General features: G+C 36.5%; 1 protein-coding gene across 2 annotated transcripts in view; it reads left to right on the top strand.

Annotated features, from left to right (window-relative positions):
* The window catches only part of ABCD3 (ATP binding cassette subfamily D member 3), a 54,502-nt gene extending 42,209 nt beyond the window's left edge, over positions 1 to 12,293 (top strand). Inside the window, exons 11-24 of one of the 2 annotated variants that reach the window (XM_019531071.1) lie at positions 202 to 271; positions 352 to 449; positions 545 to 636; positions 1,296 to 1,384; positions 1,481 to 1,553; positions 2,454 to 2,517; positions 5,529 to 5,606; positions 5,702 to 5,767; positions 5,873 to 5,962; positions 6,856 to 6,975; positions 7,384 to 7,488; positions 8,069 to 8,125; positions 9,219 to 9,307; positions 12,006 to 12,293. In XM_019531071.1, coding sequence (XP_019386616.1) covers positions 202 to 271; positions 352 to 449; positions 545 to 636; positions 1,296 to 1,384; positions 1,481 to 1,553; positions 2,454 to 2,517; positions 5,529 to 5,606; positions 5,702 to 5,767; positions 5,873 to 5,962; positions 6,856 to 6,975; positions 7,384 to 7,488; positions 8,069 to 8,125; positions 9,219 to 9,296 — 1,080 coding nt within the window. In that variant the 3' untranslated portion in view covers positions 9,297 to 9,307; positions 12,006 to 12,293. Of the gene's footprint in view, positions 1 to 201; positions 272 to 351; positions 450 to 544; positions 637 to 1,295; positions 1,385 to 1,480; positions 1,554 to 2,453; positions 2,518 to 5,528; positions 5,607 to 5,701; positions 5,768 to 5,872; positions 5,963 to 6,855; positions 6,976 to 7,383; positions 7,489 to 8,068; positions 8,126 to 9,218 lie in introns of both variants that reach the window. The other variant, XM_019531070.1, reaches the window with a different exon arrangement.
* The last annotated feature ends 2,970 nt before the right edge of the window (positions 12,294 to 15,263 follow it).

Genomic DNA, 15,263 nt, shown 5'->3' with positions numbered 1-15,263 from the left:
GCACTGGGAAACCAAAAAATTCGTGTGACTCGCTTTATTGTGATATTTGCTATTGCGGTGGTCTGGAACTGAACCCACAATATCTCCGAGGTATGCCTGTAATTTTTTATAATCTAATTTACTTTTCTGGTGGCAGTAATTGCAGGCAACATAGCAAATATTGGCATGTACTTTATATTTTTCTCTCCTGTGTTTTATCAGGTGGAACATTTGCATAATTTCATCTTGTTCCGGTTCTCTATGGGTTTCATAGATACCATCATTGCTAAATGTAAGTATTCACAAAGTGCTAGTGGTTTGTTACTTCTGACATGACAAACTGTGTTAAATGTTTACCTTTAAATATTGCAGATCTTGCCACTGTGGTTGGTTACCTTGTTGTTAGCCGTCCATTTCTGAATCTAACTCATCCTCGCCATCTAAATAGTAACCATGCAGAACTATTGGAGGTAAGTAATATAGAACAGAAATAAGAAATAAATATTCTGATTGCCTGAATTTTGGAAATTCACATAACTAAACAGTTTATATTTTGCTGCTTAAGGATTATTATCAGAGTGGAAGAATGTTACTAAGAATGTCTCAAGCTTTGGGCAGAATAGTCCTAGCAGGCCGTGAAATGACCAGATTGGCTGGGTAAGAGTGATACTGGTTAATCAAAGTTATCTTATTTTGGATAAATACAACTCATGTCTCCAGTGTATTTTCTGTTTACACATGGAACTTCTAAGTTAACACCAAACAAGCCTGTGTTTATTTGCTTAGTATAGCAGTCTAAATATTTACAGGTTAAATGTCATCTTATTCAGAAAAATAGTAGATATTTTGACTATCTATGGGTTGGCACCGACCACCATATATATATTTGTGTTTTATAATATGTATGTAAATAAGTTCACAATTTAACATTTTGTATCAGAATACTGATATTTTAACTATATTTAAATTAAAAATTATAATACTTTTTAAAGTTTAAAATATCTGACCAATTTAACAGGCAGTTGTGGATGACAGAGGTTATGGAGTTTAAATATTCGAGTTGGGAGGTCTTTAGTGTAATTCTGTTTCAGGCAGTTATATTCTAAAGGCCTGTGATATCAACTTGTACATAATTAATGCATACATTTTGAAGCAACATACTTTCAGAAACTATACCCTCAGTCATCTTGCAGAAATGTGATTCTAGTCCTCCCAATATTATGATTTTAAAGTTGTAATTTAATATTTTTAGGGGTTTCCTTCTCCATTTAATTATAAAATAAGATTTCTAAAGATTAATTCTTAATTCATTTCAGCTTCACAGCTCGAATTACAGAATTGATGCAAGTATTAAAGGAGTTGAACAGTGGCAAATATCAGCGTACCATGGTATCACAAGAAAAGGGTAAAAGTGACAAGTTTAATTTAACACTCTTTTTGTGATATACATAAACCTACTTTCTAATGCTTGTTTTTGTTTTATTTTGTTTATTAATTTAAGATGCAGATAGAACTCAAGTTATTCCTTTGATACCTGGTTCTGGAGAAATCATCAATATTGATAACCTTATCAAGTATGTATAGATAGCACTTTAATAATTATGGCTTTGTAACTTTTCCTTGTATCTCTATGAATACAAGTCCGGATAAAGAGAAATTTTAGCCACTTAAAAAGAGAGGATGAGCTGCTGCTTGGGAAAACACAGCAGCCATTAATACTAACTGTTACATATGCATGATCCTGTAGCAATAGAAGCTACCTAGATCACCCCAACTTTGACATGAATAAAGCAGTTTTAAAGTTGGAATGGTTTTGCTACTAGTATCTTTACAGAATCACTATTATATAACATAATAGTTGTATTGTAACAACATGTATCATTATTCTTTGACAGCAATACAGTTGTAATGTCTGTTTATACTGTCATAAAGATGCTAATTGTATTACTTCCATATGTTCAGTATCTGCTAGATTTTTTCTCATAATCCCTAATCCACAAAACAGTTCATAACCATTTTACTCTTTACTACTACTACTAACTGGAAAGGTTGGGTCTAGAGAACAGAGAGTTTTTCTGCTCTGATGTTATTAAGGCCTCAGGTTATTATTTTTCCTGGTACTTAAGCCTTATCTTTCCTGATTAGAATTTCTACATTGACTTCCTAACATTTTCCATATACAGTTGAAGTGTTTTGGAGGTATCTGATAAGTACATACCTGTGCCTGTTCTTTCAGTTAGTGCCTGTCAAATTACATCCTACTTCTTCAGTTTATTAAAAAAGCAAAGCAAAATACATACATTATGAAATCTATTCCACAAAGCAGTCAAGGTTTAATGACTGGGTGCATCTACTCGCCTGTAAGTCATCTGCCTATATTTTTGATACCAGCTTCCACAGATTTCACAAATTAGCACTATACATACTCAGTATATATGTACTCAATAATAGTAATTTGTCAATTCTACCCATAGGTTTGATCATGTCCCATTAATAACACCAAATGGAGACGTGTTGATTAAAGATCTTAACTTTGAGGTAAGTTCTAATATATTAAGGTGACTTTCCTACAAATTTACTCTATTAATTTGAAGGAAGGAAAAAAATAGAAACAAGGCATGTTTTTCAGGTAGCTGTCAATGTTATAATCATATTTTTATCAAAAATTGTTATTGGTATTACTTGACCAGATACTAGGTTTTAAAAGCTGAGGCTCTTTTTCCGAATCTGTTTCAAATTTAATGCAGTTTTTATTCTGCTTTCTATATTTTACTTCCTTTTGACAATACAATATAAAACTTTCATTTTGAGGTTCTCCTGCATTAGCCTGATGCTGTAGCATTACATATATACATCTTATTTTGACTGGTGTGTATGCATGTATATGTTTTCAACACTTTTTGATTTCATATAACCAACAGTGTCTGCCCATTTTGCAATCTTATATTTTCTTCAGAAAGTACACAAATTAATGGAAAAAGTGAATGTCTACATGAGTAGAAAGGGAAACTTTTAGTGAATTTTAAAAATAGAAATGCTTTAATTCAACTGTAAAACATCACCTCTTTTTCTATCAAAATCTACATTTGAGTTCTAAACTAACTAAAAGCATGTTACATATTTAGAAATGCTGTGGTATAGATCAGAAATTTGAACAACCTAGTGTAATGAATTCAGCTTAGGATGTAATCAGATTTAAAAAAAGGTTCCTTCCCATCAAAACAAGGAATAGTGAAAAAAGTTTATCAGTTTATCTAACTACTTTCAGGCATCTGAAACCTATTGTACTTAAGATGTGATTAACCAGTTAATTATGTGGCCAAGTCACTATTTAGGACATATTCATTCAATTAATGGTGCAATAAAACCAGGAATAAGGGACAAAGTTATTAAACAAAATATGTATAAAAATGTTGTGGCAGGTTGCTGTCACATTTTAATTGAACCTGTGAGCAGTGCTCCCAGCCTGTAGAGCACACAGGAGCACATGAGTGTGCTCTGGAGGCTGGGAGCTGGGGTCAGCTGATTGGGACTCCCAGTTGGGGAAGCACAACGAATGCTCCCAGCTGAGTCCTGATGAGCTGACAGAGCTCCCAGCCATGGGGAGTGCATGGTGAGCCCCTGTGGCTGGGAGCCTTGTCAGCTGATCAGAGCCCCCAGGGTGCACCATACACCCCTGCAGCTGTTAGCTCTGTCACCTGATTTGAGCATTCAGCCATGTTAGCACATGGTGTGTCCCAAGGCCTAGGAGATCTGATCAGCTAACTAGCTAATAGTGCTCCCAGCCACAGGACCGGATGGTTCTCCCCTGAGGCTGAGAGGTGCAGTTGTTGGAAGAGCTCCCAGCTGTGGGAGCTTGCTTTCCCCCCTCAATCCACTACCCCCTCACAGCTGAAAGCTCTGATCAGCTGACACAGCTACCAGCCATGGGGACACATCATGGGTTCCCACACTAGGAGCTCCGTCAGCTGATTTACACTTTCAGAGATGTGCCAATACTTGAACTAGGTGCATTATTTAAGGTTGACTGTTGCTTAAATGAGGCATCAGGTTTCAGTTTCATAACTTCTGTTTTATGTAGTAAGCTCACTAGGTGGCACTGAAAGCTCAACTTTTTCCTATCCTAGTTACTGCTGTAGATTTAATGTTAAAAATAAAAAAGTCATTCTGAAAAACAAGAATTTCTGTCAAAATTGTAATGAAGTTGAAAGGTATTGATATGCTGAAATGTGCTTTAAGGTTGAAAATAAGACTATAACTTTTAAGAGAGGTAATATAAATGAAGTTTAGATTGCATTTTAATTTTCTCCCCAGTACCTCAAGTTTAAGTTTTGTGTATAGTACTACAAATATTAACTCTTGAATAATTACTCTTGGGCCTTATTTGAAGTTTGTGGACCTTTGTTAGGCTTGAAGGAAAGCATGATAACCAAATAATTCCTTTTCTGTTCTTAATCTGAAAAGTATAGTATCAGCTTGATCTGGTAAATTCAAAGTTTAGTAATTTTCCTGGAATTTGGCTACTGTATAAAATAGTGCCTAGACAGTGATGCTTACTGTGTCAAGGGGATATGGTCCCACCCATGGAAGACTTATACTTCAAGCAGGCAAAATGCATGCAAAAGTTGGAGATGACATATAACAAAAGCAAGATATAAATGGGAGAGGCACAGATGTATGAGAGTGATATATTTTTTTTTATTGAACTAACTGCATGGTTGGGATAGACTTAGACAAGCTTTTGACTGGTCTGGGAGGGAAGGATAGTATCCAGGCAAAGCCCCCAGCCCATTCCCCAAATTGGGCAGTCCCCAGCTTGGGGAAGAGACAAGAAGCATTGCCTCAGTTCTCCCTTCGCCTCCCAGACTGATCAACGGGAGTGGGGTGGGAAAAGAATTCCCGTCCCTTCTGCAGACCAGGGTGTCTCGTAAGGGAGCATACAAATGTTATTTCTTGCGAGATAATTTCTCCCATAAGGAAGGACTTCCTTAGAAAGATCTTTCTCCCAGAAGAGGCCTGTTTCCCCTGTGAAAAATTAAGTGGACTCTTGTGCACTTGTAGTTTTTTGCAGGAGAGCAGCAGTTCTCCTGGCAGAAATGTAATGCCTGTCTGTGACTTCTGTGTGATCTTGAACTCACCACTTGTTGATCTTGGTCCGCAAGTTAGAGAATCATGCACATTTTATAATTTTTACGTGGGACCCAGCAAACTCTTGTCAATTAGTTAGCTATCAGCCTTCATTGAGGCTAGTAAACTGAAAAAACTTGAAGATGGCTCTTGAAAAGACCATTAGCTTCTTACAGTGAAACTGAATTAACTTGTCTTACTTTAAACCCCAAAACCTTGATCTTGTTGCATGAAGTGTGCAGTAATTTTACCCCACCATCACACTGTACATAGAAAGTGTCAGGTGGACTTCTTTAGTTTACCAAAATTGAGTTTATTATGTAAAAGATGGTCTCATGCCTACGGAAACCCTGGCATATCTCAGGACCAATGCAGACTTTTTACATTCCATTAATAGTGTCATACATTGATTTGTGTTTTAGGTTCGATCTGGTGCAAATGTTCTGGTTTGTGGGCCAAATGGATGTGGGAAGAGTTCACTTTTCCGTGTTCTTGGTGAGGTAAGGCTACACTAATAACAGTATTTTTTTTTTTTTTTTTAAATTAAAAGAATTTTTTCTCTAAATGTTAAAGCTTTCTTTTTCATTTGTTATAGTTGTGGCCTCTGTTTGGTGGGCGACTGACCAAACCTGAAAGGGGAAAGTTGTTTTATGTTCCTCAGGTAAAGCAAAGTACCATAATACTTAATACTGACCTTTATGCCTGTATTTGTTGACTATTATGAAGGTCTGTCAGGTTGTACTTACCATTCGCAACTGAATTCCAGAGACCATATATGACCCTTGGGACACTCCGAGACCAAGTAATATATCCAGATACCTTAGATGACCAGAGGAGGAAGGGGATATCTGACCAGGTAAGAACAATCATCTCAGTGACCATTATTTAGGATAATGTCTTTTTCTGGATTTATTATTTTTAAGTTTAGGGATATTTGCTATTTTCTGAAAAAAACTCCAGGTTTTTTCAAACTACAGACCTGTTCTGAAACCCTTTCTAAGCCTCCCCACCCCCCACCCCCCACATTGAATACAAACATAAAATGTTAATAAAACTGATCATCCTAAAAACCTTCCATCTGAGACATTTTGCAGCATAACAGGCTTTCTCTTACCCTACCTTTCCTTTTCTTGTAAGTTATGTGGTAAACATAAATTTGTAACCAGTCCAGGGTCCTTATCAGTTTGCCTTTAACTATGCCATACTGAATGGCTGTTTCTTTACCCATTTACAAACTTCCCATTAGCATTCCAGGCCAAGAGATGTTAAGACTATTATCTGTCTGCTAAAGCCTGACTTTATTTCCCATTTATTTGCTGATAGGCCCCGTAAGACTGTGTTTCTGCAAGCTACTCTATGCAAGCAGCTCCTCCCTATTTTCATGAACATACCTGCATGGAGCACTTTGCAAAAATGGGTCCTACTACTGCAAGTTGTAGTACTAATGTTTTTAAATGCTTTGGCAATAAGATGCTAAATGTTTGGAGTAAAGTTTGAACTTGGGGACTTTGTTGAATTTCAGTATTCCTTTAAGTATGTTTAAGTGGTCATTCATTTTTAATCACATTGCTGTGGCAATTAAGTAGATTAAGTTTGGTTATATTTTTAATGTTTTAGCACCAGTATTTTGGATGAATTAAATGAATATTTATTGAATGGTATTAATAGATATACCTGTGCTAATATGAGGAGTCATTACAATGTAAAGCATATATAAAGCTATACCTATGACCATTATTCTCCTGGAAGGTACTGCAGGAGTACTTGGACAATGTCCAGTTGGGTCCAATCCTGGAACGTGAGGGTGGCTGGGATAGTGTTCAGGACTGGATGGATGTGCTCAGTGGAGGAGAAAAACAGAGAATGGCGGTATGTCTTTGTCACATGCTCACAAAATTCTGTGCATTAGAACAATTCATTTGAAGCTCAATCAGTGTCTAGTCAGTAAATATTTTTACTGGTTTTTTTTTTTTAAAAATAACATCTGAAACTTAGGAAAATTAGCTTATAGATAGGCAGTATCTTTTATGGCTTTAATATGAAATTTTGGTTTTTTTGTTGTATCTATATTTATTTTCTGTGAGTGAATAAATTAAAATACTGTCTGCATTATTGGGCTAATAATAGTTAAAGATTAATATATTTTTGTCTTGGTAACTTTCTAGTTTTTAGTTAAGTGCTTTCTATTTAAAATTCTTGATATTATAGAAATTGGTGGTTCTTGATATTATAGAATTGGTTCTGTATTCACAAATGCTATTTTGCTTTGCATTTCAGATGGCAAGATTATTTTATCATAAACCCCAGTTTGCAATTTTGGATGAATGTACTAGTGCTGTTAGTGTTGATGTAGAAGGATACATTTACAATCACTGCCGGAAGGTAAGGTTTTGGTTTTGACTGTTTTTGGATTCTTTACAAGTTAAAGTAGAAATGAAGTATAATATTTATGTTGTTTGTGGAAAAACTGGTAAAAAACATCAAATTTGTATAATTCAATAATTAATTTCAAACAAACTATTCACACTTGTCTAACATCTAAGTCTGTCTAACATCCCAAGATAATTTTATACTTTTTGTGCCATAAAACCTCTCTTCCTGGCCATGCTGCAATCTAGGGCTTGGAGTTTAAAAACCAGTATATTTATTTAAGATAAAAGCTAAACCTGTTAGAACACCTTTCAAAAATCAACTAAAGGAAAATATTTTAAACACCATGCTGTTCACACTTCTTTTCCCCTTTCTCTTACACCATCATTTCTAATTCTCTTAAAAATTCTGTGTGGTTACATACATTCCCTGTTAATTATTAAAGTCTTGAAGGGGAAGGGTGTGTGTGTGTGTGAGTGTGACAGAGAGACACACACACAGCTCACCTTTTAAAATATTAAGCAAGATGATCAGGAAATTAGTTAAAATATTGTATGTGTTTATGTTTATTGTGTATGTTCTCTTACCATAGGTTGGCATCACGCTGTTCACAGTCTCTCATAGAAAGTCTCTGTGGAAACACCATGACGTATGTAGTCTTTGTTTTTTCTTGGGGATTACGGGTTAAGCCTTTTTTGTGTATAAAAGAGCTATAAATCCAATTTTGTTCCAATATCTTGCCTTTCAACCAAATATGCTTGCTTAAAGGATGATAGATGTTATTTTCATAGTCCTTTAGCAGTATCTGAAATATTCACAAATACTAATGAAAATTGAAACAGTTTACAGTTCTAAATTATACAGACAGCTCTGTCCTGAAGAGCTATCCATATAAAATATCCAAAAGTCAGAGTATTTTTGTCATTTAGGGGTATTCATTAGTGGGGCTTGTAGCTAAACAATCGTGAAGTTTTTCAAATTAGGATATTAATGAATGCGTTTACAAGTATACTCATTAAATTTTGTTAGAGTTGTATGTCTAACTTTTTTGTACGTGCCCTAAAAGCCAGTTAAGAGTTTTTGTTTATAAAAACAAGAATTTGATTTTAATACAGTTGAATACTTAGGATGTTTTTAATCCTGTAAAAAATAAATAAATACATGATGATGATGACAGCAGCAGCAGCCATTGTTTCCTTTACAATATAAGATAGTTTTACCCATTCCCAAAGACTGTAGAGGTGAAGAAATCTGGTGGATGCATTCAGGTTCTGGTGGGGAATTCTGCCTTTACATAGAAGATTGGAAAGGATTGTTCATTACATGAAGCATTCTGAAAACCCTTTTGAATGTTTAAAACAGTATAAAAACAAAAACAGTATATCTAATTTTATATGGACAAAAGCTTACACAGTATCGCATGTAATTAATGCCATATATTCTTAAAATTGTGTATTCATTATGTAAGTGACCTGTAACTCGCATATATAATTATCACAACAAATCAAGTAATGATATCTACCAGCAGATAGAGACTGTATACAAAAGTAACAGTATACTGTCTCTCAGAGGTGATTACGTTGTTCAGGCATTGCAGTAGGACTCAATTATTCCTTAACCAGTTCAATGGGGGTTTAGATTTTACTCCTTTAACAAATTGCTTTCTACTAAAATTTGTTGCGGTAAACAAAAGTAACAAAAATATCTTTTGTCGTTGTTAATGCATAATTTTTATTCCACAGTTTTATCTACACATGGATGGGAGAGGAAATTATGAGTTCAAGAGAATTACTGAAGACACCATTGAATTTGGATCATAAAATCTATAAAGGTGCAGTGCTACAGAGACTGATTACAAGAAATGTGTAGAAAGGCACAGTGCATTGTAAAATAAAACTACTTGGCTTGTTTTTTAAACAAATTAACTAGATATAGAATAATCCAAAACAAGCTATTTAAACATTTATTATTATGTAGGATATTGCTAATTGTGTATATGTTGGTTTAATTATTAATATGTACTAAGAATGTCCTTATTCTTGTGGTTTAAAACCTGCCTAAATTAAATTGGGCTTAAATCAATGTAATCTGATTTGTCTAAAGATGTAAACCATTTGAAGTCAGTTCATCTGATATTTTTTTTTTTTATGGACCTTCCTTTCCTTCAGTGAAGAACCCAGTTAAAATTAGGGTTACTACATTTTTTTTTTTTTGTCCCTGGCCAAACAGTTGTCGGTTTGTATCATCTATTCTATTAATACTTCTGAATTATCCCATGTATTGCAGCCCTTTTTATGGCATGTTATCTTATCACAGTGCTAGCTTGGGTAGACACACTTTCTGTAACTGTGTGTTATGGTCAGTGTTTGCATGTACACCGTCTGGTGTAGGTGGGCTAAACCAAGATGGCAGGAGCAACTTTTTTTGCTGCTAAAATGATAGGCTTATCCCACTGTGCGTATGGAGCCTTTCCAGTGTTGGTCTATCTATAGATCCCTCTGGCAGCTTGAATATTTCCTGTTTAGAATTGTGTTAATGTGACAGTTCTAGGGAGCTGAGTATGATTTTAGTTCCCAAGGAAATGGTGGAGGGAAGCAGATTAAGAGACCAGTCCTCCTTTTGAAGTCCATAGGAATTTTACCATTGACTTTAATGGGAGAAAAAGAATGGACTCAAAATCCATCCTTCCCTCTGAAACCTTTATCACCTCTCCTTGAAAGTTCCATTTCATTGGTCAGTGGCAGACTTCTATCTGTCCTGTATGCTCTTATTCCTGGGATAAGCCTAGTGGCCATTTTCTCCAGTCTCCCCTTTTGGCAACCTTTTCAAACTAAGGTGAACACCTATTCAGCAGCTGTACTGTATAGTTTGGGTTTTAAGATGAGCTGTGATGGTAATCCTCATTCTGGAGTTTTGGTTCATTTATTTTCTTGCCATGTTTGAAATGGTACACCTCAAATTCTTCAGGATGTCTCCATTTTCCAGAGGGCTCTTTTACTGTTTCTGATCAATTAGGCAATTGTTCTGTAAGTTTTTAAATTATACACAGCTAGTTCCCAAACAGTATCTATGAGCTACTAGACCTGGAGTACTGGTTATTATTCCAGCTGTCAAATCTAATGAAAAGACAGTTGCAAGTACATCTAATGCTTTATATGAAAAATAGTTCTAGTCACAGTTACTATAGCTGCTACATGATTTAACAGGATCGCAAAAAAGATCAGGGCGTAGGAGTGTGGTGGTCACTGAGAGTGTTCGGTTGTATTCCATGCTACCAAAAAAAATCCTTGGTATGCACTGAAGGTCTGATAGCTCTTTGGTGTTGCACACACGCTGTAACATAAGAATGCACGACATGAAGGCATGCACTGAATATGCAATAAATGTGGTCTCCTGTACATCTTTTATCAAGGTTTTAAATACTTATTTTCTTTTTGTAAAATTGATATGCGTATGGGTTTACATCTGCCCATTAGTGAGTAGCTTAGTTGTGTGAATACTGGATACCATCTTTCATGTTAAAATTGTTACTCTGTGTAAACACTTTCCCTCTTGTATTGAAACCTGAAATTTTGAGATTATCATAGTCCTTGTCCATATCATTTACTGGTGATCTTTCTTCACACAAGAAATGCCAATGACTACATTGAGCTACCCAATGACACAGCAGGTAAATTTGAACAGTTACAGAGTTAATCAAAAAAATATGTCTTTGAAGCCTAATTTCATTTAGGGATCAGGGAAACAAATTGTGTGTTCATTCCACAAGAGGTCGAAAAGCTACCATATTTACTACATTTTAATTTAAATTAAATTTTAAACTTTCAAGTCATAATTTATAGTGAAGCAGCTAGTACTGCTGTAAATGACTGTAGTGTATTTCTTATTGCCCTATATTATCAGGGTTTACCATGATAGCTTTTTTTGTGAAATTTTTCATCCCCAATGCAACATTTTTTAAGGGAAATGATTTAGTACCTTTTTAAAGAGTCAAAGCAAAAACAATCCTTAAATTAGGATTTCCATTTTTATTTTTTTGGTTAGAGAGACATCTTCAGTGATGTAAAGTAGTAGATTTAGGATATTTTTTAAAAATGTGTTTTTAGTTGTGTGTTTTTTGACACTAACAAGCAAAAACCTCTCAAAACACATTTATATGGCATCTTCTGCAGCAAGACCCAGGGTGCTTTACAATTCAAAATGGTTACTAGCAGCACTGGGTGATAAACATCCTCAGTTTTGCCTTAAAAACGGACACGGATTCTGCTTCAGAACAAGGGAGGAATATCTCTATCTCTGTAACATAACATCAGTTGAAATTGACGGCACTCATTTCCTCGTAAAACCAGGTCCTTAAATCTTTAAACATCTAGGTCTTGATGTCCCAAAACCTACATTGAGGGTAAACTAAAAAAATCTAGTTTAAAAAAATGTTTTTATTGTCAGTCTGACAAAGAAACTAAAAATCTAGTGAAGGTGAACAAATTGTGATTCAGTTCCAAAATTAAGCTCTGGTGTTTGTATTCTAGTTGCAGTCTTTTTAATTGCTCAAGCTGGAAGTTTGAAAATAAAGGATATAATAAGTCACGCTGAGACTGAAAATACTGAGAAGCATCTCCATGGCCTCAAGTATGGAGTCTCATGCTGGTGATATTTTGAAGCAGCGGTGGTGCGGTCAGAGGTGCCTGCATTTCAATGGTGGGGGAAAAAATTCCTGTATGTGTGTATATTGTAAAGCGCTTTGTGGGGAAAAGGCGCTATATAAATGTACAACACTAAGTGCCTTTGAAATAATAAATCTAAAGAAAAATTACTTCTAGGCTTTTTATATTTGTTGATTGATGTAATTAGCAATTCTGTTATTTAATAATACAAAGAAAAGTGCATGTTCGGTAAACCTAGTGCCAGTTTATAAAACTTTTGACCTGCGGTCAGCTTCATAAAATTAATTGCACTGTTTGCATGAAATTCATACTCTGATCAGTCAGATTTATTATAATCACTCTCAACTTGGCTAATAGAAACAAAGAACGAAACATTGGAGAAATGGGTATCATGGTAATTATCCTGTGGAAATGATCAGTATCTTTTCATTTTTATACATTTTTGCGAGGTTATATGGACTGTCAAGACTGAATAGATGATCAAGTTCTGAAAATGGACTATAAAGACCAAAGTTCTACAGTTCCTTGCTATTTATCAGGCTGTAAAGAGAGAGGTTTCCAGTTCAGTCTACCTTCCAAAAGACTACTGGTGATTACCCTGTCTGCTCTGATCTGTTCTCGCTTCCTTCCCCGGGGGAAAAATTCCCATCATTTGAACACTTAGAATTTACTTTTGTGTATGTAAAGGATGACCCAGAATTTGCTCCATGAATTAATTTAAAAACACTTGTGTTATAGTTTACTTTTTATTCCTTTAAATCCTGATACCAATTCCTTGTTCACTTTATTGAGATTTAAATCTTTAACACATCTCCAGTCTAGCTTTCCTAAATCCTTTAGTTCTCTGAGACTGCTGACATGTTATTTTTGTAACACCATGAAGTTTTGTAGCCCTATAAAAAATATAGATCGCTCTTGGGTATGGACATGTGCACAGCTTCCTGGCTGAAGCATAACAGAGTTGCCATAAAGGCATGCTTTCTAGCCAGGAGACAAAAGAAGGCTACTTCTTAGCTCCCATTACTCCCGGGGGAGGTTTTCAATGAGCCAGACATTCCTGATGGGGCTGCATGCAAGTGGGGAACTTTAAAAGGCTGCTGGTGGTTGAACACTAGCAGTCTTTTAAAGCTTCTATCTCATAGGCAGCCCAGTTACATTTGTCACTGGGCAACATTTGTGACAGGGCTGCCTGCAAAGGCTGACTGGGTGGTTTGCATTACTAGATCAACCCCTGCCACTGCTGCAAACCAGTTCCTGCAGGGCTCCCTGACGGATTCCTGCTGGTCAGGCTGTCAGGGACTCAGCCAGCCACTGTGTCTCCTTCCCTCCCTGGCCCCCAACCTTTGGAGGCAGAGAGAGAGAGAATAGAGTACTGTGGGATACTGGGCCAGAGGGGCTCAGAGAGACCTGTGCAGATGTTAAATTTGTGGTGGAACAGTTTTGAGCCACAAAGAAATTGCTTTCTCAAACAGTGACTTCTTTGGGGTGGGTTCGGTGTTTTTGTGGCAGATCCACCATTTTTATAGCATAACCAACAGCATGTAAAGTGCAACAAATGTAACGCCCTGATAATATCTACATTTAGGTGAAATTTTTGACATAGAAAACACCTTACATGAGGTGCTTATGAAAATGCCAAACATCCTAGGCTTGCATTTTGTAAGATTCACTTATCTGTATATATCATGATCTTAGTATTTGCTGCTTATATATTGGCCTTTATATAATTTTTATTTATGAATTACAGCTCTTGATTAAATTAATTCTAAAGAAGTTGTAGTGTCAAAATAAAGTCAGCTAGTTACTTAAAATACTATTGCTTTGGTCCTAGTTTTCCCAATGGTGGTAATTGTTGATAGTCCAATGGAAACTGATGGCATTGGAAATGGGTTCTGCTGCACACACTAGAGGTGAGGTGGTTTGCTTTGGTTCAGACTGCTGGTTTGCATTCTGATTTCTCACACTTAACACCATGTTCTAGAGCAGGGATGTTCAATCCATTGTATGGGCAGTTGGTGTGTGGCATTCAGCAGATTGGGGAGGGAGCAGGGAATATGGCAGCAGATGGAGCAGGGAGCAGAAAGCACAAGGCAACAGACTGGGCAAAGGAAGGGGACTGGAGTGATACTTGGGGAGAGGGAGGGCCTACTAGCACACCTGCCAGATAGTTTGGCCCCCACTATTTTAGAGGTTCAGGGCAAAGCAATGGAAAGCTTGATTCTTAGACACTTAATCTGTAGAGATGGGATCACCCTTTAAAACAAATTAACACCCTGAATCTGTGTTTGTGGTGTGAGCTGGGGCTGCAGCTTGCAACCTCTTAGTCTTTTGTATTGACCTTTTGAGAGTAGTGAGGCCATGCATAGGTACATGCATATGTATGATTCTTATTGTAAGGTCAGGGTTTAAAATGGTAAGAAGCAATTTGCTGGTGTTATTAGTTTTATTATGCCCAGGAGGCCTAGTCGTGAACCACTGAGTACAGTGTAAAACAAGGGGTCTCTTTGGAAATTACTACCTTAGATATGAGGTGTCATCCAGTGCTGGGCTTGAGTAGAACAGGACTGTCTGTATAAATGGGCCTTCTTTTTGGTTAAGTAAATGGTAATGCTTATGCAAAACAAGAGATTGTATGCATTATGAATTTGTACCGTCTGTGTTTTCTCGACAAGAGGAGCTCGGTGTAAGCTCTCAATCTACTTTTCCACCGTTTTTCAGTTCTGTGTTAAAGTGATCCCAGGAATTTGGAGTTTATCTATATCGTGGTGTTCCTCTGTGTAATGGATTCCATCTTTAGCTGAGACAGTTGTGCTTTTGATCTTCACCCATGTTTGCTACTTACTGGTGTTGAAACAATATAGTGGAGATCAGAGGTGACCAATTGTTTTGACTTGAAGGCCACTTTAGTGAGTTTTGCTGTCCTCTCAAGGGTCTGTCTGTTTGTCTGTCTGCACCTGCGTGGCACAGTAGAAACATACCCAGGTGGGCAACAGCGTCAGCTGGCAGGTTCCAGGTGGGGACTGGGGTGTCCACACAAGTCCACAGCTGCTGCTGCCATGTCAGCACTGGGCAGAAGCAGTCCCTGCTACTCAGCACAGCAGAAATGGTCCCACACGCCTGGCA

Source organism: Crocodylus porosus, unplaced genomic scaffold (assembly GCF_001723895.1).
Source record: "Crocodylus porosus isolate Cpor-Errol unplaced genomic scaffold, CroPor_comp1, whole genome shotgun sequence".
Lineage (NCBI taxonomy): Eukaryota > Metazoa > Chordata > Crocodylia > Crocodylidae > Crocodylus > Crocodylus porosus.
The sequence above is the reverse complement of the archived record's forward strand: the minus strand, read 5'-3'. Positions and strand labels throughout refer to the sequence as shown.